At 40.8% G+C, this 24,433-nt stretch overlaps 1 protein-coding gene across 3 annotated transcripts in view; it reads left to right on the forward strand.

Moving 5' to 3' along the window:
- The window catches only part of LOC308393285 (kalirin-like), a 59,295-nt gene extending 48,378 nt beyond the window's left edge, over positions 1-10,917 (forward strand). For all 3 annotated transcript variants that reach the window (XM_080876936.1, XM_080876937.1, XM_080876938.1), the window contains 9 exons: positions 59-128; positions 1,325-1,411; positions 1,780-1,872; positions 3,122-3,172; positions 3,702-3,779; positions 4,314-4,499; positions 4,581-4,752; positions 5,336-5,481; positions 5,570-10,917. In XM_080876936.1, the coding sequence (XP_080733062.1) occupies positions 59-128; positions 1,325-1,411; positions 1,780-1,872; positions 3,122-3,172; positions 3,702-3,779; positions 4,314-4,499; positions 4,581-4,752; positions 5,336-5,481; positions 5,570-5,755 (1,069 nt within the window). In that variant the 3' untranslated portion in view covers positions 5,756-10,917. The remainder of the gene's footprint in view (positions 1-58; positions 129-1,324; positions 1,412-1,779; positions 1,873-3,121; positions 3,173-3,701; positions 3,780-4,313; positions 4,500-4,580; positions 4,753-5,335; positions 5,482-5,569) is intronic.
- The last annotated feature ends 13,516 nt before the right edge of the window (positions 10,918-24,433 follow it).

Consider the following 24,433-nt stretch of genomic DNA (forward strand, 5'->3'; position numbering starts at 1 on the left):
GAACAAACACACTTCATTATATACACAAAGATGCTCACTGGGTGTTTTTCTGTTTCAGCTTCTTCCTGGTGGAGTTAGAGCGTTGTATTCAGAATCACGACCTGCTCGCAGACCTCTTCATCAGACATGTGAGTTCTACAAACAAAATGACTTGTTCAAAACAGAATATATAGCATGGCTCTGACCTGAGACCTCAGGGACTCAACTCAGAACTCATTTGTCTTGACTTTGGGCTTCATTTAGAACTAGATTCAGGGCTCAATTTATTTATTTTTGTCTCAAGATATAGGAATCAGGATTCAAATAGGACTTGGCTCATTACTTTTTATGGCTTAGCTTAGAACTTTGTTCAAAGTTTCACTCAATTGTCAACTTAAGACTCAGCTTGTCCCTGCATTAGGACTTGACTTGTTTGTCCTGGCTTAGACCCACAATTGATTATTTGAATATTCACATGATCTAAGATGTGAACAAAGATGTGGATCATTACCATGATCTGGGGTTACCACTGAAACCACTGTGAGACCTTGCCTCAAACCATCAGTGACCTACTGAAGTGAGCGGGGGGTTGACGTGCCTGGGAACATGTCTTCCTAGTCCAAAGTGGTTTCCTGGAAAGAGTGACCAATGTTTTATAAATGCAGGTGAGTCTTTTCCTGTTGAGATGACTCCTCCATGTTGTACCATACATTTATAGAGTGGCTGTTTGGTTTCTTCTATAAAAGGGTCCAGGCCCTCCTCGCTGCACTGCACTGCATACCATGATGTTCATCTTGCTTTTAGGAGTTTTGTCCTTGCAATGAGCCAGTTTTTGTCTGCTAGATTTACTACGTCTGAAGTGCACTGGGATGCCATGCTTGGAGAAAATTTCCAATAAACATGATACAGGAACAGAAAAAGTTGTTGTCGTTCTGTTTCTCCCTAGTTGGTGTCTGGCATTCTTTCCTCTGCATTTTCACTGATTTGATGAAGGCCCAGTTAGGATAACCACATGTTCTAAGAGCTTTGTTTACGTCTGTGTGTTCCTGTTCCCTTCTGCCTTAGAGGGAACCTCCTCGCTGGTCCCAAACAAGTTTGTGTTCCAGTACCTGGTGAGAGTCAAGGTCTAGCATGAGCTGAATAACTCAGAAGCTACAACAACATGGGGCTCAATTCTAAATTCATGACTTGCTCCTGAGGTTGAACTTGGCTCGAGTTGTTGTCTGCACATAGGATTTGAGTTATCACAGAACTCAGGACTTCTTGTTATTTGCTTGGGACTTGACTCAGGATGTGTTGAAGACCTAATACAACTATTTCTTTTTTACTTTCTTGTTTTTTACAGGAGCGTCGTCTACACATGTATGTGGTTTACTGTCAGAATAAGCCGAGGTCAGAGTTCATCGTCATTGAGTACGAGACCTATTTCGAGGTAATGCGTCGCTTTTCTTTTTTTTTCTCATTTCTATACTTGGCTATTCTTTTCTGTTGTTTTTTTTTAAATGATTATCTTATAGAATAGAATCGAATAACTTTATTATCCACATCAATGGAAAGTTGTTTTCAGTTCACCAAGCCATAAACAAATAATCAAATCAACCCGTAATAGTTTCTTTTATTTTTCCTTTCCTGATTTTTTTAAACATTACTATCTTAAAAGTTAAAAAAGGGGGAAAAAAATCGAAAGAGCAGGCTTTCCTAAAATGCACGTTCTTGAATGGACCTTACAATAGTAAAAATCTGCCAAAAACTGAAACTGAACCAGACCTTCTATCTCTGTCTCTGCCTGTCTGTCTGTAGGAAATCCAGCATGAGATCAGCTGCAGGATGTCCATCAGTGATTATCTGATCAAACCAATCCAGAGAATCACCAAATACCAGCTGCTGCTCAAGGTCTGTGAAGAACCTGTCAACATGATTTGTGTTTACACTAACTGCTTAAATGAAACATTGATTTTAAAATATATTTAATGCATTTTTGGTGGAACCTGAATGTTACAATGGAATTGCTGGTATCTGTGGAGTAAGTTTGGGTATTTTATATCCTGCTTAAAAATGCATCTGCCCAGAGACCATAGAAGACAATTACCCAGTAGCTAAATGTGGTACAGAGGTTCTTTTATTATTAGGGTTATTAGGGTTTGTGTATTTTCCCTGACAAATATGGCATAAAACTAAAAACCAAGCTAAATTTGGAATTTGACCGGTGCTGCTGATCTTGATTATAGACTGGTTGGCTCTCAGGGCAAAATATATCGGATGAAGAAATTAAATTTCACTAGTGTGAATTTTTTCTTCTACCAGTGCAAGAATTACATGAAAAAGTATGAAGAGAGTTTACAGATGAGAAGCAAAAAAGAGCCGTCAGGTGCTCAAAATAAACCTTAGACTCAAACGTTAGAAAAGGCTTTTCCTCGCAACATGTCATGTAATACAACTTATACAACTTAAAATACAACTAAAAATAAATATAGTTTCATGCATCGGTCAAAACACTCCACTCCAGGTACAGGACGCCCAGCTGAAAACGCGTCGAGTGCCAGAGATTCACAGAATTTACAGAAAATGCACTATTTTGTGAATTATATCGTTATCGGGATGAGAAATGTCTTCTATCGGGATACGAGATTTTGATCATATCGCACAGACCTATTGGCTCTTGCTCCAGGCTTGGATTAGAACTTCGGTCAGGTGGAGTTTTTAACTTTTATTGAGGGACTTGATTCAGGACACAACTCGGGATGCAACTTGGGATTTGTTGTTTTTGAGTTGGAGCTGACCTCAAGACTTGAATTGACTCATTCTAATGTTGTCTTTGAAATTAGCCACGATTTGACATGGTTTAGTATTAGACTCAGAAATTATTTCGGACTCAACTCAGGCAAGAAATGTGTGGGTTGTTTTATTAACTCCCTTAACAGTTATTACCTGTGCGCTCTGATTGGTTTACAATGACAGCCTTCCTTGTAATGGCATAAATTTTGTACTTTTGGGTAGAGCTTTTTGTGAGAAATCAGAGATAAACTCATCAGTTCATCATACCAGCGTGTATTTTAAGATATTTTCTGATGTTACACTTTAAGGACACACTATGACTTTGGCTGAAATTCAAACACTTATATTTTTTCTGTTTGTTCATCAGGATTTCCTCAAGTATACGTCGAAGGCAGGGCTGGACTGTGAGGAGATTGAGGTAAGTTTTTTCTTTGCTTTCCTTTTCTGTAAATCATCTCATAAACTTTCAGAAACATCAAACAACTGAACCACAGCTTTGTTCGTGTTTTTTGTTATTGATCAGTTTTAGTTTGATAATATAAAAACAGTTGTGTTGTGCCACAAACTGTTCTGATAATACACAAAGGCACAAAGGATCTGCATTCTGGGAAACAGTTTATTTACTGAATTTATTATATTTTCATTCAAATTCTTGTGACCTTTAAACTTTGTTAAATTTTTTGTAAAAAATAGATATTTATTTTTTAAGCTTTGCTAAGAGTTGTAAAAAAAAAACTCTAAAAGACAACAAACACATGAGTTTTGTTCTTCAGCAGACAGCTGTTTCTGTCTCATAACCAACTAGCAGGAGACAGCAAAGAGCTGCTGCTGCTTCTGGCATAGTGAAGATCGTTATAAATGATTTACACGAGATGGTGAATCATCACCCTGAGGACTAACACAAACTTTTGTAATATTTAGTAACTGTGTGTGTGGTCTGTGTACAGAAAGCGGTGGAGCTGATGTCATTGGTTCCAAAACGCTGCAATGACATGATGAACCTGGGACGCCTGCAGGGATACGAGGTACACCTGTCTGTCCACCTGTCCGGCTGATTTGTTTTGTTAGCAATTTCATGTCACTAGGACAACATAGTAACATAATTGATTTCATGCTAATTAACACTGAAAGCTCTGAAAGAAATTTGATAATATTTCAAATTTTAAGTTTCCATTTTGGTCTACTAACACAAAATGGACAAAAAGCAGAACTGAGCCACGCAGAGATGAAGGACAATGAACAGAACCCAGAGGAACACCATATTACATTGATAACAGCACACACGGCATAATAATGTTGTTGTGGGTGCTGCTACCGAGCTCTACAACAACAGCTTCTCAAGTAGTTTGTGTGCAATTTACCTGTTTCAGGCACATATTAATTCAAAAAAATTAGAAATGTGTGTAGAAAGCACAATACAAACAATTAACAATGACATATATGAGGCATGTACACAATTTACTTTTGCTGATTTCCTGGAAATGTAAAGTTTGCTGCAGGGTACCTGGACTCTTATCCATCGGTCTTTCTTTCTTCACTCACCTCCTCGTGCTTTCCAGGGAAAGCTAACGTCTCAGGGGAAGCTGCTGCAGCAGGAGACTTTCTGTGTTTGGGAGCAGGACGGAGGCGTTCTGTCTCGCAGCAAAGAGCGCAGAGTTTTTCTGTTCGAGCAGATCATCATCTTTAGCGAACTGCTGCGCAAAGGCTCCAACAACCCAGGATACCAGTTCAAGAACAGCATAAAGGTCAGACTGGTCAGCACTGTTTAGACTCGACACCGTCTTGAGGTCTGAATTAGGAGTAATTGTGTTATTGTTTGTGTTCAGGTGAGTTATCTGGCAATGCAGGACAGCGTGGACGGTGATCCCTGTAAGTTTGTGTTGTGGTCTCGTGGGTCGGCGGAGCGCTTCACGCTCCAAGCATCTTCTGCCAGCATAAAGATGACCTGGGTAGAGACCATTGCTTCCCTGCTGGATGCCCAGAACAACTTCCTGTCAGGTAAAAACCTTGTCAAAAACATTCCTGAAATATCTGAAATATCCATTATGTTACCTGTCCTAAAATATCCTTAATTCTCCTTGGAAAATTCCCTTTCATTGTCATTGGATCACCACTGATTTTGAAATCTCTTATTCAACTGAAATGCTACTGAATCTCAATGGAACATCTTTTATTATCTTTCTCATATTCCTCAAATACTTTTTGTTTTACCCTAAATATCTTTAAACCATATTTAAATAGCCTTAATTTCCCCAAACCACCCTTAAACATCTCTGTTATGTTAGTAACGTTGGGCTTGTGTTAACGTAAACCCCCCTTAAGTCACCCTTGAAATCTTAGAATACCTTTCGAAGTCTCAAATCCTCTGCAAGCTGTTCAATCTTTGTTTAATGCCAAATGAATCCAATTTCCAAATTTCCCAAAAATGTCTTCCTTACAACCTCCTTGAAAACTCCTTGAATCAATCAAAAGTATCATTTTTGTGAACAACCCTCCAACATTCCTAGATCTCTATGAATCACCTTAAATCTCACTGAAACAGCTCATGCATATCCATGCTGCATCTAATCTGTGCCCACAGCTCTCCAGTCTCCTATTGAGTATCAGAGGAAGGAGGGCGTGATCTCTGTGACACGGCCACTGTCATCAGGAAGGCCGCCATCTGCACCGCCAACTCCCAACGGTCACGCAACTCAGCCCCCTCCTGACAGTGAACAGGAAGATCAGGTTTGAATCCCTCCTTTCACTTTCCTTGTGTACCATAAGTTCTTGAAAAACTTTCTTACATCAGACCATATGACCTTTGACCCTTCAGGAACTGGTTCTGGTGCTGCAGGACTTCGTGGCGGTGCGGGAGGATGAGATCTCTGTGTTTCGGGGGGAGAAGGTTCAGATTCTGGCGTCCAACCAGCAGGGTCAGAGTCTGGTCTATCGGCCGGCCAACAGCGATTCGCCAGCCGCCGAGGGCTGGGTGCCACGCAGCGTGCTCAACACACACTGACATTTACACATGAACAAACACACACTGGCAGCAGGGTCAGAATCTGGTTTACTATTAGTACATACACAAACACAATGACAGCACTCCAAATACTAAATGCAAAATGGGTCAAAAGCATGTTGGGAAATATTTGTGCAGCAAAAAGGTAAACATGACGATGGCAATGTCTGCGTGTCTGACACTTTGGACAAAAATATGTCTCCTCCACTTTCTCATTTTCTCACCTGATGAGATTTTTCAGAAACAATCATTAGGAATTATGTGAAAGTTTTAAGCATTGCAGAATATCCTTAATATTACATCTGGGTCCAAGGGGCAACCCTCCATAGCAACTTCATGGATCCTCAAAGTGTGTAACAGTGGAGCTGGAGCATACTTGCCTGACATCAACAAATTAAAGTGTAATTAGTGTTCTAGTTGGTTGTTTGGTTTTAACTCAAAATTTCTAACAATCTTTGTAAAAAGTTGATTGCAGCTTATTTGAAGTCCAGAATGGTGTGATTATGCCTAAAGATTGTTCTCAGTCAATAGCAGTAGACTAAGCAGAATAAACTAGACCTTAATATCCTCAGGCATCACCTCCAGAGAGGTAGCAAGGTTGAACTTGCTAAACACCTCACCTAGAAGGTGTTTAACAGGGATCCTAGTTGGATGTATGAACCACAAGTGGATCCTTTTATTGTGGAATAGATGCTCTACTTTGAGCCTGTCCCAAAAGACCAAGATCCTGATCCAGTCCAGACCCTTCGGGCTATTATAATTTCTTCTGCTTGAATCCTCGTATCCAATATTGGTCCTTGGTCTCTCTTTGGTCACTATTCACAGTTGGCTATGAATAGAAAAGGACAGATAGTGTTTGAGTTGTAGTTGATTGATGTAGAATCTCAGGATCTTGTTAACATGTGGGGGATATAAGTGGGTCTTTGTGGTGAACTCAATCCAAATGGAAAGCAAAGATTTGCCTCGTGTTTCTCATGCAAATACAGTGAGTGGATTGCGGTGTTTGAAACTATAAGGAAAACTGTTTCCTTCCAAAGCATAACCGACTCCATCACTTTCTTCAGTAATAAAGTTGAACCATATCGATTCAGCAAAACAGCACAAATAGCAGTAGTAACATTTCCCTCCATTTTGACTGTCAATGGTGTCAAGAGACTCCAGAGTCAATGGACTAATCTCGGCTGGTCCAGTTCTTATTGGGGGCCTCCTGAGGTTTTCCTACGACAGACAACAAATCTCTCCAGAGAGTTTGGTGTCCATCCTCAGTTAGGCTTAAAAAAAAACCCAAAGGTGAGGAGTTCAACAGGCATCCTGCTCAGATTTCAGGACCAGCTCAGAGTTTTCTCTTTCACAAAGTAATCTCTACCTTAACATTTTTTTCCATTGTTGTCTCTTTATGTAACAGTGCTATGACCCATCAGAGGGTTAGGAACTGGAGAGGTAGACACTGCCATCATTTATGCTCTGAAGGTTTCCTGACATGTTTCAGACCCTGATTACTGTTCAGCATTTTAGACTTTAAACACACACACACATACACTCTCCCAGCAGCAGGTACTGTTAGTATCCTCCCTCATTCCTGGTGCTTTAACATTCAGCCAGAACACAGCTCTTCACCTCGTTCTATCAGACGCTGCCGTCAGGGTCCAAGCAACCAATAACCCACTCTTATGACTTCACAAACTGTTCTCCGTGGGTCAGTGGAAGGGAGGTCATATGACCATCATTACAGTCATCATCACCACCATCCAGACGGGGACTCCAGGAAGAAAAGACAGTCAAAAAAATAAATAAATGAAAGCCTCCTGGACGAGAAGAGGCAAAAAGACCTATCAGCCAATCAGAACTGAGTTCTCTACGCGTCGTTCTGTTAATAGTGTGTATAAAGAGACTGAGGACACACACACACACACACTTCATACACACACCAATGCTATGATGAAGATGCAGATGAAGATTACTATGAAGATAATTAAGAATAATAGAATCTGTTTTTCACCTTAATAGAGAGAAAAAAAATGAGAGAAAATGTTTGTCATATTAATAACTGCGTGCGTGTGCATGAGAGCGAGGGAGAGCGTGTGTGTGCGTGTGTTAGTAACGCCGTCCTATGTGTGTGTGTGTTTTTCCACCGACAGTTAGGTGGTGTCCCGGTGTAGCGTTGCCATGACGAATCGTTGTGTTTGCGGTGACACCATTTTTTGTTTGTTTATTCGTTTGGTTGGTTTTTATAGCAAACCAGAGCTGCTGCCGCCCTCCTCCTGCCCCGCCCCTTCTCTGTCTTTCTCCAGTCAACAAGGTGGCCTCAGCTTTGGTTAGTTTGATATTCTGATTATGCATTTCTCGTTCCTGTATATAGACCAGACGTCCAACTGCTACTCTATGTACTGTGGACACTGAACCGGTCTGTCTCTCAGCAGCCCAACCTACTGTGACTGTCTGTTTCTACTAAAACCGAAGCTGTAACCTTCAGCACACTCTCTACCTGTCTCTCTCTATCTGTCTCTCTCTCTACCTCTCTCTCTCTCTCTGTTTCTCTGGTGCCATTCTCAGACAACACCCCGGTCCTTAAGGAGCTGCGCAGCCTGTCAGGTGCACTAAAGAGCGGTTAGGGTGGAGGATAGTGAGCTATGAAGCAAACTATGAATGATTTAACTGGTGTTAAAGGAAAAGTTTGAGTTCTTTCAAGTCTATCTTAATATAACTTCTTTAAACTGATCTAAAAATGTACAACCTGTTGGCAACAGCTTTCTGGTTTCTGTTAGCAGAATTATAATAACATTAACAAAACTTTCAGTTCCTCTAATGTCCACTTGATGCTGCAAAAATGAGTCCCTATACTTAGTCTCCCATGTTAAAATGTCCAACTTCAGCCTGCTACAGAAAACAGTTTTGGTCTAGTTTCCCCCTTTGTAACAACTGTATGGGGCTGAATTTAGTTCATAACTCACATGTTTAAACTGCATTAAGGCTTAATGTTTGCGTTATTAGGGGTGGGGCCTTGTTGAGTGACAGGTGACTATAGTGTAGCTGTCTGCAAGGTTTCACCTTAGTTATTTTGAAGTCACTTAGCTGGACCTTTAGGGTGGGTTTGAAGTGATTTGTGTAATTTGGTAATAAAACAGAATCACATCATCAACATATGGTGATATACGCATATAGCTTAAGCTCAGTCTGTCCTTTCTGGATCATTTTTTAAGGATCAAGAAATCAAATACAGAATACAAATCTCAAAACTATTAACCATCTATGATTTAGCTGTTTAAACTGTATTTGCATTTGTAAACAATAAATGCCCAATGAAATAGGTAGCTTGTAGCATTTCCAGATTATTAAATTTGTTTGGGAACTTTTTTGGTTTAAAAAAAAAAAAAAAAAAAAAAAAAAAAAAAAAAGCTACAACAGAAACCAAGAAACACCTGATTCCTGTGCAGGTTTCAAAGGAAAATATGTTACTAAAGCTTCTCTTAATGTGCATATGGAATGTGATTGGGACTAGTATATTAAGACAGACTTGAAGGAAACCTAATGTTTTCTTAAAGGGCAACACACACCGATGGCACTTGACTATGACATTCATTAGACTTTTTGTCCCAGCTACTGCAAACCTGGCTTTCTACTAAATGTCAAACTATGTTTGGCAGCATAGCTTTGATTCAGTCTGTTTCAAATATTTTTCTAAGCTGAATGGTGGACATCAGATTGTCCATAACTTTCTGGTTCAAGATGGTACTTTGGGTTAAATATTACGCTGTTTGGCAACATTTACTTTACTGGGTAATTTTGTGTTAAATCTCTTAAATATTATATTAAAAATCTAACGTTTAGCTGCAAATTACACAACATTTTATCACATTTGTTGAACAGTTTGTAATTCGTGGCTGTAATTATGAGGGGAAGCGTTCCTGTCTGCTTGTTGTATACTGGCTGAAAAATAGTTAATAAACTGTTTATTAATAAATAGTTAATAAACTGTTCTCTAAAAAAAACAAACATCCTTGCTAGCGGTTATCCCTGCTGTATCTGAGCTTCCGTTCAGCAGTGTAAATTCTTTTCTTTAGTATTTTAGACTGATAAAACACTATAGTGCTGATTTCTCACAAGAGAAACAGTAAAACAAAACAGTATAGTGTGACCAATCTACTGTTTCTCATCTTTTTAAGGAAACAGATGTCAGTATACAAACTATTTCTCATACTCCCTGATACTGAATTTTCTTTTACTATTATTATTATTAAAATGTTGAATATGATGATTAGTTACTCTTTTTCCTTTATAATTGGGGATAAACTGGTTTCTTCAAAATACTTGTTAATTTGCAGCTAAACAGCAGCAGGCCTTTTCAGGAAACTGGAAACAAATTACACAAATGTCCAAGTTTGTAGTGAAAAAGCAGAAAAAGACAGTGTTAATGTCTTGTAATAGTCATTATAAATACCAACATCCACTTCTTCACATAAACATGCAAATACAAATTATGACTGTCTAAAATATAAGTTAATATCGAGTCCTTAAAGACCTTCAAGCTACTTAACATCAACATGACATTCGTCAGGTGAATGACCCTTAAAAACAGATGCCACTTTGGTCCTTTTACAGAGCTGGCAAAGGATTTTGTGTCAGTGTGATAACTGTCAATGCAAAAAAAAAAAAAAAAAAAAAAATTATTATAGTGTTCAAAATGCTTAAAACATGAGCAAGGTCACAACTTTGGAACTCGGAGTGCACCAGAAGGGTTTCGATTTGATTGCCGAGCATTTCAAAAGGAACTCCAACAGGTGGAAAGCTGTGCATTATGAAGAGTTTGAAAGTTAAAAGTATTTCACAATGAAGGTGCTACAAAGTAAAGCTTAAAATAAAATGTGGACCATGATTAAAGGTTTAAGATGGATAACTGTGCACTATAGAGGTGTTATAAGTTTGGAAATAGCACACAGCTTAGAAATCAGTGCACTATGAATGGTTTGAGGTGAAAGGTAGTGTACTAAGGTTTAGGATGAAAAATAGTACACTACAAAGGCATAGGGTGCTGTTTGAGACCCAGCCTTGTTGCCGACTGGCAAACTCAACTAACCAATCAACCAGTGTTATTTGTACAGAACTAACAGCTGCTAACTGACTGCTAACAGCTCTCTGTGTTTGTAATAAACGTCATTTTTCATCCAAAACAGTCTGTATGTGGCTTCTTCATCTGGACTTCTTTTTTTTTTTTTAAATACATGGATCAATTACTACATTTATACATTATAACCATTTATATTTTGCATATAAAAAATGGATGTAGCCCAGGGGTGTCCAAACTCCGGCCGCGGTCCATTTTTAATTGGCCCGCAAGCAAGGGCGTAGATTTGGCATAGACGGAAGGGACGTGTCCCCATCAATATCCAGCGATTATTGAATTGTCCCCACCAATAATTTGATCTCTGCGAGTAAAGAAAAACAACTGTCAACGTCTCATTCACCCAGCGGTGCAGAAAGAGTTAAATTACGTTCTCTACTGGAGTCCTACGTCATGTGACAAATCTGGCCAATGTGATTGGCTGTGCCTTTCAGGGAGCTCTGTTTAGTTTTAGCAGCGGCAAACCTGCGCTGTGAGGAGGAGAGGAGGATGGCAGCAAAAAGGAAGATCCTGGATATAAGAAAGTTTTTTTCAAAGAAACCTGTCAGTCGCTTAAAGTCAAGTTCACTCATAAAATGTGTCCGTCACAATAACGTTACAGGCTATGCTAGGCTTTGGCCCACATCAGTCTAAAACTGTATGCAACCATGAATAACGTGTTTTGGAAACTAACTGCACAACAGGCAGCACTATTAGTTATCTCAGTCTCCCAGAGTAGCATTTCTAATTTTGATTGAAACTATCAGAGAAAACGGCAGCCTCGAGCAAGCCAGGATATTAGTTTACAGAGGCTGTTAAAATTATATGTCTAACGTTAAAATGTTAGTGACACAATAATTTCATCCTAGTGGTACTGACCATTGACTGTTTTCTACAGTCAGCGAAAGACAGCGGTGGGTTTGAAAACGATTTGCCGGGAGTCCGGTGTTCTCACGGGCTCTAGTGAGCCTTGCCTCCGGCTCGCTATAGGGCTTTGGAGCGTGATGTCACGGGGGTGGGCGTGGAAAGGATTTTGGCCCGATCCGCCATTTTGGGGGTCTAGCGCAAGTGAAAAGGGAGCGAAGTCACACACAACAGCCATGGTTCGTATTTGCTGTGTGGTCGGCTGCAATGTTCGATCACACGACCGGCAAGAGAATAAGCTTGAAAATGGTTTATCTTTTCATTCTTTCCCAACCTGGAAGCAACATGAGCAGCTCGTGTATCGATGTTACCAAACAAAGGCGTCTAGGCAAGGCAAGGCAAGTTTATTTGTATAGCACAATTCAACAACAAGGTGGTTCAAAGTGGTTTACAGAGACATTGGAAACAAAAACAAATAAAAAGCATGATTTAAAATTGATTAAAACAAGCAAACAAACAAACAAACTAAATAACAAACAAGCAAACAAACAAACATAACAGTATGTAAAAAAAAAAAAAAATCAAAACAGATAAAATCAGAACAATAGATAAAATCAGTAGTTAAAATGTAAGTTTTGAAGTTTAAGCTTAAAAGTGTGGATTTGGTGCTTTATTCAAATGCAGCTGAGAACAGGTGAGTCTTCAACCTGGATTTAAATAAACTGAGTGTTTCAGCTGATCTGAGGCTTTCTGGGAGTTTGTTCCAGATATAAGGAGCATAAAAGCTGAATGCAGCTTCTCCGTGTCTGGTTCTGACTCTGGGAACTGATAAAAGACCGGATCCAGATGACCTGAGGGATCTGGAAGGTTCATACTGGGTCAGGAGGTCACTGATGTATTTTGGTCCTAAACCATTCAGAGCTTTATAGACCAGCATCAGAACTTTAAAGTCTATCCTCTGACGGACAGGCAGCCAGTGTAAAGACCTCAGAGCTGGACTGATGTGGTCCACTTTTTTGATCTTAGTGAGGACTCGAGCAGCAGAGTTCTGAATGAGCTGTAGTTGTCTGACTGATTTTTTTTTAGGTAGACCTGTAAAGATGCTGTTACAGTAATCAAGCCTACTAAAGATGAATGCATGGACTAGTTTTTCCAGGTCCTGTTGAGACATCAGATCTTTTATCCTCGAAATATTTTTGAGGTGATAGTAAGCTGATTTTGTTATTGTCTTAATGTGTTTTTCTAAGTTTAGGTCTGCATCCATCAGTACACCCAAATTTCTCGCCTGGTTTGTGGTTTTTAGATGTATAGATTGAAGTTCTCTGGTGACCTGTAATCGTTTTTCTTTGGCGCCAAAGACTATTACCTCAGTTTTGTTTTTGTTTAGCTGGAGAAAATTGTGGCACAACCAGTCATTGATTTCCTCAATGCATTTACCAAGAGCCTGTACAGGGCCTCGGTCTCCTGGTGACATTGTGATATATATTTGTGTGTCATCTGCATAGCTATGATAGTTTATTTTGTTGTTCTTTATAATCTGTGCCAGTGGGAGCATGTAGATGTTAAACAGAGGGGGTCCCAAGATGGAACCTTGGGGAACTCCACATGTGATACTTGTCTGCTCGGATGTGAAGTTACCTATTGATACAAAGTATTTCCTGTTTTCTACGTATGTTTTGAACCAGTTTAGTACAGTTCCTGAAAGACCTGCCCAGTTCTCCAGTCGTTTGAGTAATATGTTATGGTCAACTGTATCAAATGCTGCACTGAGATCCAGTAAAACTAAGACTGACATTTTTCCACTGTCTGTATTCAGACATATGTCATTGAACACTTTGGTCAGAGCAGTTTCAGTGCTGTGGTTCTGTCTACAACCTGACTGGAAGGCATCATAGCAGTTATTCTGTTTTAAGAAGTAATTGAGCTGTTGAGAAACTGCTTTTTCAATGATCTTACTTAAAAATGGGAGATTTGAGATCGGCCTGTAGTTGTTCATTTGTGTCTTGTCAAGATTGTCCTTGTTCAGTATAGGTTTTATTACAGCAGTTTTTAGTGATTCTGGAAACACACTTGACATTAAAGAAAAGTTGACGATCTGTAACAGGTCTGACTCCAAAGTCTTTGAGACCTTTTTGAAAAAACTTGTTGGCAGGACATCTAAACAGCAGGAGGAGGAGTTCAGTTGACCTAAGATGTCATCCAGGTCTTTGCTGTTAATAGGGTGAAACTGTTTTATGGTGTTTAAACTGTTTTTCGGTGGACACAGTACATATCCTGGATCTGCTGTTGATGTACCAATTGCTTGTCTAATCTTTTGGATTTTTTCTGTGAAGAATTTGGCAAAGTCATTGCAGGCCATGGTTGAATGAAGTTCAGCTGCCACTGGCACAGGAGGGTTTGTTAGCCTGTCAACTGTAGAAAATAAGACCCGAGCATTATGGCTGTTTTTAGTGATGATGTCAGAGAAGTAGGACCTCCTTGCACTCCTCAGTTGTAAATTATAATTGTGAAGTTTCTCTTTATAGATGTCATAGTGAACCTGGAGGTTTGTTTTTCTCCATCTGCGCTCAGCTTTCCTACAATCTCTTTTTTCATTTTAAACTAGTGTGGAGTTTCTCCATGGAGACTTTTTCCTTCCAGAGATAACCTTCACCTTAATGGGAGCAATAGTGTCCATTACATTTAACATTTTTAAATTGAAACTATTGACGAGCTCATTGACTGAACCTCTGGACAGGTCAGGTGTTAATGGGAAGACCTGGTTAAAGATCTCACTACTGTCTTCAGTTATACACCGTTTTGTGATCACTGCTGTTGATATATTTGTGTGGGCTGAGATTTTACTTTCAAAGAAAACAGTAATGATCAGACAGGCCCACATCAGACACAGTAAGGTTTGAAATGCTCAGGCTCTTGGAGATCAGTAGGTCAAGAGTGTGTCCTCTATTATGTGTGGCCTCTGTTACATGCTGAGTCAGCCCAAAGTTGCCCAGAGTGTTACTCAGGTCTTTAGTCCCTTTGTCCTGAGGGTTGTCCACATGGATGTTAAAATCCCCAACAATAATTACACAGTCGAAATCAACACAGATCACAGACAGCAGTTCACTGAGGTCATTAAAAAAGTCTGTGCAGTATTTGGGAGGCCTGTAAACATTAAGAAACAACTTTGGATGGGGCCTTCAGCTGTAAAGCCACATATTCAAAAGACTGAAAACTTCCAGGGGATAGCTGCTTACATTGAAATGATTCATTAAATAGGACAGCAACCCCTCCTCCTCTCCTGCTCACCCTGGCCTCACTGATAAAACTGTAGTTAGGAGGGGTCGTCTCGATGAGAACAGCTCCACTGTTATTTTGGTCCAACCAAGTTTCAGTTAAAAACATAAAATCAAGGCTGTGCTCAGTGATTAAATCATTAATTAAAAATGTTTTCCCAGCTAAAGATCTAACGTTTAATAAAGCCAACTTAAGTGTTTTAGAGGCATTACTTGTCCCCTCGTGTTTGGGAGCAGTCTGTGGCACACAAGGTATGTTTACTATATTTAAAGATCTTTTAGAGTGCAGCTCTCTGTGTTTTGACCAGGCCACATGTCTCCTTCTGTCACCTAAAAGTACAGAAATTTTAAAACCTTCTAGTAAACAGGGTCCCAGCTTCTCCTGGGAAAAGTCACCACTGCCATAATCCTCGCAGCCCGGACCCTCCACACATCACACATCAGACTTCGGAGACAGAGCATGAAGGTGGTAAGGAGGAACTAAGGGGGGCGAGGCTGAGCAATGTGACTTCGATTGCTCTGTTGAGGGTGGGGCTTGTGTTGTCTTCGTATAGCTTTGAATAATTACACAGTATCCACTTGTGTTTTGCGAGCGTCTGCTCCAAACATTTTTATTATCTCATTCACAAATCAGTCTTCTTTTATAGAGGCATTCATGAGCCCTCTCAAATACAGCGCCCCCTACTGGCAAAACCCCATTAGCACATGAACACCCACACATCACCACATCCCCTTTTCTCTGACAACATAGGTCCCACGAATCAACATATACACATAATTGTTTTACATCAATATATTTTTTTTCAACACCATCAGAATATAAGATAAAAACAAATCCAGTCGTAGCTTTACAGATTAAGCCTAACTGGTCTTTTGACCTTACGCTCTGACCTCCTCAATACAGGTTCTGAAACAACTGCACTTTTCTCCACATGCTCATGTCCATCCAGTGGTTTTAAACCAGACACTATCTCTGCATGTGACACATCAACATTTTCATCTTCCTCACCATATTGTTCCTCCTGAAATGTCTCTTTAGTCTTCAGCAAGTTACGACGGTTCCTTCTGAACACATGACCTTCTTCAGTTCTTACGTCATATGATCTCGGACCTGCTTCCTGAAGAACAATGGCTTTCCTGCTCCATGCATTCTGATCTTGGATTCTCACTACATCATCCTTTGCAAGCAATCCAAGTGCTCTTGTTCCCTTGTCATATTGCAGTTTTTGCTTCCATTTCAGATGCTCCTGCTTTTTTTATAATTTCTTCACTCTGCTTGCTTTCTGCATAGCAGGGCAAAGTTGTGTGTAGCTTACGATTCATCAGCAATTCTGCAGGGGATAAACCACAGTCAAGAGGAGCAGTCCTGTAGCTCAGCATAGCTAAATAAGGATCTGATCGACTGTCTGTAGCCTTCTTCAGAAGCTGCTTGATGATATGCACTCCTTTTTCAGCCTTGCCATTTGCCTGTGGATGTTGAGGACTTGATGTGACATGTTTAAAGCCGTATTCTCTTGCGAAATTCTGCCATTCTTTGCAATTATAGCAAGGACCATTGTCACTAATGACAGTTTCAGGTATTCCGTGCCTGGAAAAGATAGACTTCACATGTGTGATCACATTATTAGCAGTTGTACTTGTAAGCAGAGCAATCTCAGGAAAGTTAGAGTAATAATCTATCACCAACAGATAGTCTTTCCCATTAAAATGAAATAAATCTGTTCCGACTTTCCTCCAAGGCGCTGTAGGAAGTTCAGGAATCATCATGGGTTCTCTTGCCTGTCCGCTCTGAAACTTGTTACATGTTTCACACTTTCCGACCATGGTCTCAATGTCTTTATTAATGCCAGGCCAGTACACAGTGTCTCTAGCTCTCCTTTTACACTTTTCTATTCCCAGATGTCCCTCATGTATTCTTTGAAGTATCAGCTGTCTCAGACTATGTGGTATCACAATCCTATTGCCTCTCAACAGCAGTCCATCTACCACATTGAGCTCCGATCTAACATGATAATACTTTGAACAAGACCCTTTGGGCCAGTCTCCTTGGATATTTTCCATCACCGTTTGCAGCTCCCTGTCTGCAGCTGTCTCCTCGCATATTTGTTTTATCTTTGCGTCAGACACTGGCAGAGACTCCACTATCATATTAACATGATCGTCTACTTCTTTCTCAGTGGAGCTTGCGTGACACACCTCTGATGCTCGCGACAGTGCATCCGCTAAAGCTAAATGCTTTCCTGGTGTGTATATCAAGTCAAAGCTGTACCTTTGCAGTTTCATCATGAGACGTTGAATCCTCGGCGACATCTCGTTCAGATGTTTCTTAATGATTGACACCAAAGGACGATGATCTGTCTCAACTGTAAAGGTAGGAAGACCATAAACATAACAGTGAAAAATATCAAGTCCATATGCCAGTCCGAGACATTCTTTCTCAATCTGAGCATATCTGGTTTCAGACTTAGTCATGGATCTAGAAGCATAAGCAACTGGTTTCCAACTCCCCTCTTCAGCTTGAAGTAAAACAGCTCCAAGCCCATCCTTTGAGGCATCTGTTGAGATTTTCAGACTCTTAGTTGGATCATAATATGCAAGCACTGGGCGCGTTGTCAGTGTGGTTTTTAAATCATTCCATTCTTGTTCATGCCTCGCTGACCATTTAAATTCTATGGAATCACGAAGTAACTCCCTTAGTGCTGATGTTCTCACTGACAAGTTAGGTATGAATTTTCCTACAAAGTTTATCATTCCCATCACTCTGAGCACACCTCTCTTATCTGTCGGGCGTGGCATTGTTGCGATGGCTTTCACTTTTCTTTCATCTGGCTCAATACCTCCAGCAGAGAATTTGTCTCCCAGAAATGTTATTTCCTTCACACCAAAATTACACTTGTCACGATTTAACTTTAATCCATTCTCCCTCATCCGCTGCAGCACCTTCACCAGTCTTTCATTATGTTCCTGTAGGGTGGAGCCCCATATAACCACATCATCAACATAACAGCGAACACCTTGTAAACCCTCTAACATGTTGTCCATGGCACGATGAAAAATCTCAGATGCTGAGATTATGCCAAATGGCATTCTGAGGAATCTATACCTGCCAAAAGGTGTATTGAAAGTACAGTATTTTGAACTTTTCTCATCCAGCTTTATTTGCCAAAAACCCTGTGCTGCATCTAGCTTTGAAAAGTATTTGGCGCCTGCCATTTCACTTGCAACCTCTTCACGCTTTGGTATCTGGTAGTGCTCACGTTTTATGGCTTGATTTAAATCGCCAGGGTCCATGCATATTCTCAAATCATTGTTTTTATTCCTTTTATCCACACACACCATTGAGTTTACCCACGCAGTCGGTTCTTCCACTTTTGTAATGACCTGCAACTGTAACATCCTGTTAAGTTCTTTCTTTAAACGGTCCTTCAGTGGAGCTGGGACTCTACGTGGTGCATGGATCACTGGCTTTGCATCCTCTTTCAGCTGGATACTGTAATTGCATGGTAGACATCCCAAACCTTTGAAGATATCCTCATAATGCTGTACAATGGAGTCAACTGCTCCTCGCTGTCCACTTTCTGTTTCTGGACAGCTGATGTGATACACTCTTTCTACTAGGTTCAATCTTTTGGATGTCACGCCACCCAGCAGTGATTCACGACCTTCTGGAACAACATTAAACAATACATCATAATCTTTATGTTTTATTGTCACTTTAAGCCTGCATTGACCACTGCTCTCAATATACTTTCCATTGTAGTCTTTTAGAGGTACTCTTTTCTTTATTATTTTGGGCTTTGGTTTCATGGCATGGATCTCTGTCATGCTGATTAGGTTCGCCTGCGCACCTGTATCAATCCTTAGTGCCACCAAAGCTCCTTGTATTGGGAGTGAAACAATCCATGTGTCTTCATAATCTGAGCATCGCTCACTGTCCTCTGCTTCGTTATGCTCACTTTTTACATCCTCAAGTGACACCATGCCCACAAAGAAAGTCTCGCTTAAGTCAGTCTCTTCAACTACATGCACTGATTTGGGTTTGGCTTTCGACAGACAATGTTTGGCAAAATGATTTTTTCCATCGCATTTCAAACATCTTTTGCCATAAGCTGGACACTGTCTAGGTTCATGTCTGCTACCACATCGCTTACAGGAGTACACTGTATCCTCTTTGCTGGGCTTCTGTGACATATTCGTCCTCATTTTCTTCTTAACCACAGCTATTCTTGCACTATCATGTACTGCAGCGACGCTCGTCTCATTAAATGTCTTTGCATGCTGCAGGGCTAACTCACTTGCATGACACAGTCTTTCTGCTTCATCCAGAGTTAACTTGGAATCTCTGAGCAGCCGTTCTCTAGTCCGTTTATCATGGATCCCATACACAATTTGATCACGAACCATAGTGTTGTGATATTTTGATACCATGGTAGCATTTACAGGATATTGTTTTATTGTGATATTATACAGAAAAGAGTTACTCAATAAGGCCCATTTAATAGTTGTTTTTCTCTTTCTCTGTGACCCAAGAATTAATGTGTAAGACTCACAGGCTGGTACCCCAAGGTCGAAAATACCACAGAGACGAGACCACTTCCTTACTCCCATCCTCCCTTTTTCTTTATCTCTTAGAAAAAGGCTCGTTAAAGGCCAGGTGGTTTGTTTCAGAATTCACTAATGAAAGAACTCTGTATTCTATGTCTAGGAGTGTATTTTGCTGGGATGATCATAAATTGTAGCTGAACTGATAAACTACACACAGGATACTTCTCTGCTCACAAGGCAGGAAGACGTTTCCTTATTTGGTCTGTACCGGTTTGAACTGAGAACTTGCTGACACACGAACCTTTTTTTCCTCTATATAAGCTGTTATGTACTAAATAAACCTTTGAGTCGATTTGGGAAGACAACCTGAAGCAGTCTGTGTTTCCTTGTTCTCCCAAGCTGCTCCCGACGTCGTAACTAACCCAGCTGAATGGCATACCTGAGTGTTACTTTAAATAATTAGGAATCTTAGAAGGAAAGGACAGAACTCTGCTTATCGCTCGTGCCTTGGAGGGAAAACCGGGATGGACATTTTTTCCTTCAATTTGGCGTCAGAAGTGGGATTACCTGACAGAAGGTAAATATGCCTCTTTCATATTTATATAAAGACCGTATTATACCTCTCTCAGTGATCGATCCATAAAAAAACGGGATATGCTGACGAAGTTTCACTTAGTGATCCAGAGAGATACACTGACGACTTCCTCAGTCCCCGAATAAAGTAAATTAACCCTTGTGTGGTGTTGGTGGACCCGCTAGAGTTGTGGCTTTCCAAATTAACACTATCAAAAATTTTATGTTAAATTACTATGAATTAATGTGCTTCTCGTTTTTCTTTTATATAAAATGTTATAAATAAATCAGTTATAATCAAGTGGAAAGACACAACACATTTATACGTAAAAAAAAAAATAATAATAATAATAATTAATTGTTTAATTTTTCTTTTGAAAAAAAAAAAAAAACACGGGTCTCAAGGGTTAAAAGCAGTAAATTAAAAGCAGAAAGACACAGGGAGTTGCCTGTTGTTTTGCGAGAAGTTGCTCGTTAAGTGAGAGTTGCTCACCCAAACAAAAATTGCTAGCAATAAATTTAAAGTGACCTCAGCTGTGCCGCAGCGAAAATACTAACCTAAATCCTCCTAGCGTGTAAACCCCTCTGGAAATCACTGAACATGGGTCAGAATAATTCAAAGACCACAGACAGGTCCGATAAAAAATCTAAAGTACCTGTAAAACCAAAAATTAATAAAATACAAAATAAAGTCTCAAATAACGGCTCAGTACAACTCCCATTTCCGGTTACGTGTAACCTACGTCCGCGAATCGGTGAAGACGTCCATGATCACGTATCCAGAACATGCGGAAGTGCTTATGTGACTGACTTTGTTTACAACTTACGGACTGTAAGTTCAATGCATTCTAATTTATTTCCGGAGCCCTATCCCGAACGATTATCGCCAGAAAACAGGTCAGTAAAACTGAAGGCCAGTGCAGATACTACCACGAAAGCTAAAAGTGTTAAGATAAAGGTGAATTTTGATGTAGAAGGCTCAGAGGAAAGTGAGAAACTAATGTATGCAGGATTACCCGCTCCAGCACAGCAAGGAAGTTTCAGAGGACGGAAGGATAAGAGTAGAGATGTGTGTTTTTGCTGTGGAATGGTAGGACACTGGTCCAGAGAATGTCGCTTTGCAGCCACCAACAGGGCACACGCGCCTCGACCACAGAACGCAGTACAAGTTCCTGCCACTAGGCGTCAGCGGAGCTCTTCCAGACAAGGTAACTGGCAACAAAGGGAAGCATGCAATAATGGCCCCACAGGTGCAAATTTAGCTCAGTTTTCCAGCAGCCGCAGACACCCAAAGCAAAAATGAATTTGTGTATTTAATTTAACACAAAGTGTGAAATGTTTGCTGACACTGATAACAGCTTATGTTTTCTCTGCCCTATGTACCGACATGATGGAGAAGGAACATCCTCTGTGTCAGCTGGACCCTCAGCAGAGAATGAACTCAACATCCTTTTTGTCCGGTACTCTATGTCACACACTGTGCCAAAAAAACGTGTACAAATACAACAAGCCACACTTTTGTTTCTCTCACACTGTTCAACAACATGATAACTGCTCACACAAGTGACGGTCAAACAGTGATTTTGTCACATAACTCAGACATAGTTTATGACATAACTACACCATGTCGTCACATAGATCTAACCTACCCTATCGACTGTACTATTTCTGCACTTACGTTGCCAGCTGAATACCAGAATATGACATTGTGGTCTAAAAGTGAGAATGATATAGGATTTATTGACTGTACACTTTATCACGTACACCTATTAAAACACAACAAGCCAGTATATGTCAAGCAACATCCCATTTCTGCCGAAAAAGCCGCAGCCCTAGATGTCATGATAGGAGATTTATTGACTACAGGAGTAATAAAGCCCACACTCCTGTCAATCCTGTGCCAAAGCCTAACAAACCTGGCGTATGGCGTTTCATACAAGACTTAAGGCAAATTAATGCAGTCAACATTCCTCTGCCACCTCTCGTTTCAGATGTTCACAGCATATTGACATGCATTGCATACACATTTTACCGTGGTGGATTTATGCTCCGCTCCTTTTTCTCAGTACCTGTGCATGAAGACACACAGCCGTTATTTGCATTCACACATAGAAATAAGCAGTACACTTGGACTCGTTTGCCCCAAGGCATGGTAGACAGCCCTGCTGCTTTCTCAATGGTGGTCTGTGCTACCCTGGACAGCTTCACTCCTCCAGGGCTGCACCCTGATCCACATGTGGATGACCTCCTCCTCTGTGCTGAAAGTGAAAAACTATGTCAAACTGCTACACACATGCTTCTCCAGCACCTCCAAAAGACTGGCCACAAAGCATCAGCAAAGAAAATGCAGTACTGTCAGACTTCTGTTCAATATTTGGGATTCACACTGTCTCACGGAAAACGTTCCATGACTGCAGACAGGGTCAAAGCTGTGACCTCCGTCCCTCGTCCCACTACACAGAGGGAAATGTTGTCCTTCCTGGGCATGGTGAACTATTGCAGACAGTGGATACCAGACTGTTCTTTTCATGACCACATTCTGCGTGACTGTTGTAAAAAAGACAAGCCTCCTCGAATACTGTGGTCCACAGAAATGACTGCCTCTTTCAATGCATTAAAGGGAGTGCTGACCTCCGCCACTCAAAGGTGCTGCCTGAATTGTTCAGGGAATGCCGGCCTGCCTGAGGGCAGTAGCAGCTTGCTCTATCATGATAAGGGACTGCGAGAAGCTCACACTCTCACATGACACTATTCTACACACCAATCACCAGGTCACGACCATTCTAGCAAACATAACTACACAACATATGCAAATCTCACCATAAAAGCGAGCAGCACACCCAATTCGCCAGCACATTTATTGATCCTATGCTGTGTTCTTCTGACCGACAGGATGGCTCAGACAGGCTTGACGATCATGACTGCATGACACGTATACAGGAATCCACAGCACCATGTCCAGATTTAGAGCAAACACCTATCCCAGACTCAGCCACGGTTTATGTGGACGGGTCCTGTTCAAGGCCGAATGACAACTCATTTCTTTGTGGCTATTCAGTGGTGACATTGCCTGACATCATACTAGAGGCTCACTCATTACCATTTCACTCAGCACAAAAAGCAGAGCTCATGGCTTTAATACGCGCCTGTGAGCTACATTTGGATAAGCATGTGACAATTTACGCAGACAGCCGCTATGCATTTGGCGTTGTGCATGACTTTGGCACATTGTGGAGACAAAGAGGATTTAGATCTGCTGATGGAAAATAAATTGCTAAATTCTGATTTTGTTCAAAGACTTTTTCAGGCTATACAGCTACCATCGGCCGTTGCAGTTGTAAAAAACGAAAGGACACAGTACAGCTGACACAGACGAAGCAACAGGTAATGCCTTAGCAGACGTGACAGCCAAGGCTGCAGCTGCATCACAGCTCCCACCTCCGCAGGAAGTATTATCTGTGCCCCTACAGCTGCCACTTGTTACACTCCCAGACTATTTAGACACAAATGTTGATTTAAAATTCATACAAGAGCAAGCCTCTGCATGTGATTACACCTATTGGGAGAATAATGACTGTAACTTAGATGACAGAGATGGCTTATACAAAATCTTAAGGGTTTGATTGCCCTCGCATATTCCCTGATGCCAGTCCTTGCCCGACATTTTCACTGTGTGAGTCATGTCGGACAAAGAGGGGTAATAGGGGCAATAAAATCAAGATTTGTAATTGAGAAAACATCACATGCAGTAAAAAGCATATTAGCAACCTGTCTAACATGTGCGCGAACTAATGTAGGTAGCTCAAAAGCAAAACATCAGCATTTACCACAACCAGATTTTCCATTTCATACATTATGACTCCATCTGCAGTAACCAAATTATTTCCATTTGAAATAAGACTATTTCCAACACCATGGTCAGCTTCCAGAGGGGCACCGCTAGTAGAAGGTGATGTATATTGCATTGTCCACTGATGTTCACAACCTGGTAGAAACACTGAATAATAACTATCAGAAAGTTTGTCTCTCCCAGCCTTTCCCCTCCACAGTTCCACCAGTGGAGACAAGGAGATGCGTGTTGGAGAAGTTGCTAAAACCAAGGACACTCTGGGAGGCCGCGCGTGTTCCAGCCCCAGACTGTACTGGCAGTGACGAAGAACCAGCATCCTCACAGACGGACAACCTCAGTGGATTCATGCCAGCAGGGTTAAGACCAGCCCAATCGGACCATCTCAGGCGTCGGATCAAGCAGATGACATCTCCGGCGGGCCAACGCCCGGAACCAGAGCAAATAAACACACGGGTAGACGACATCTCCGGCGA

The sequence above is a fragment of the Rhamphochromis sp. 'chilingali' genome, assembly GCF_963969265.1.
Source record: "Rhamphochromis sp. 'chilingali' genome assembly, chromosome: 3".
Taxonomy (NCBI): Eukaryota; Metazoa; Chordata; class Actinopteri; order Cichliformes; family Cichlidae; genus Rhamphochromis; species Rhamphochromis sp. 'chilingali'.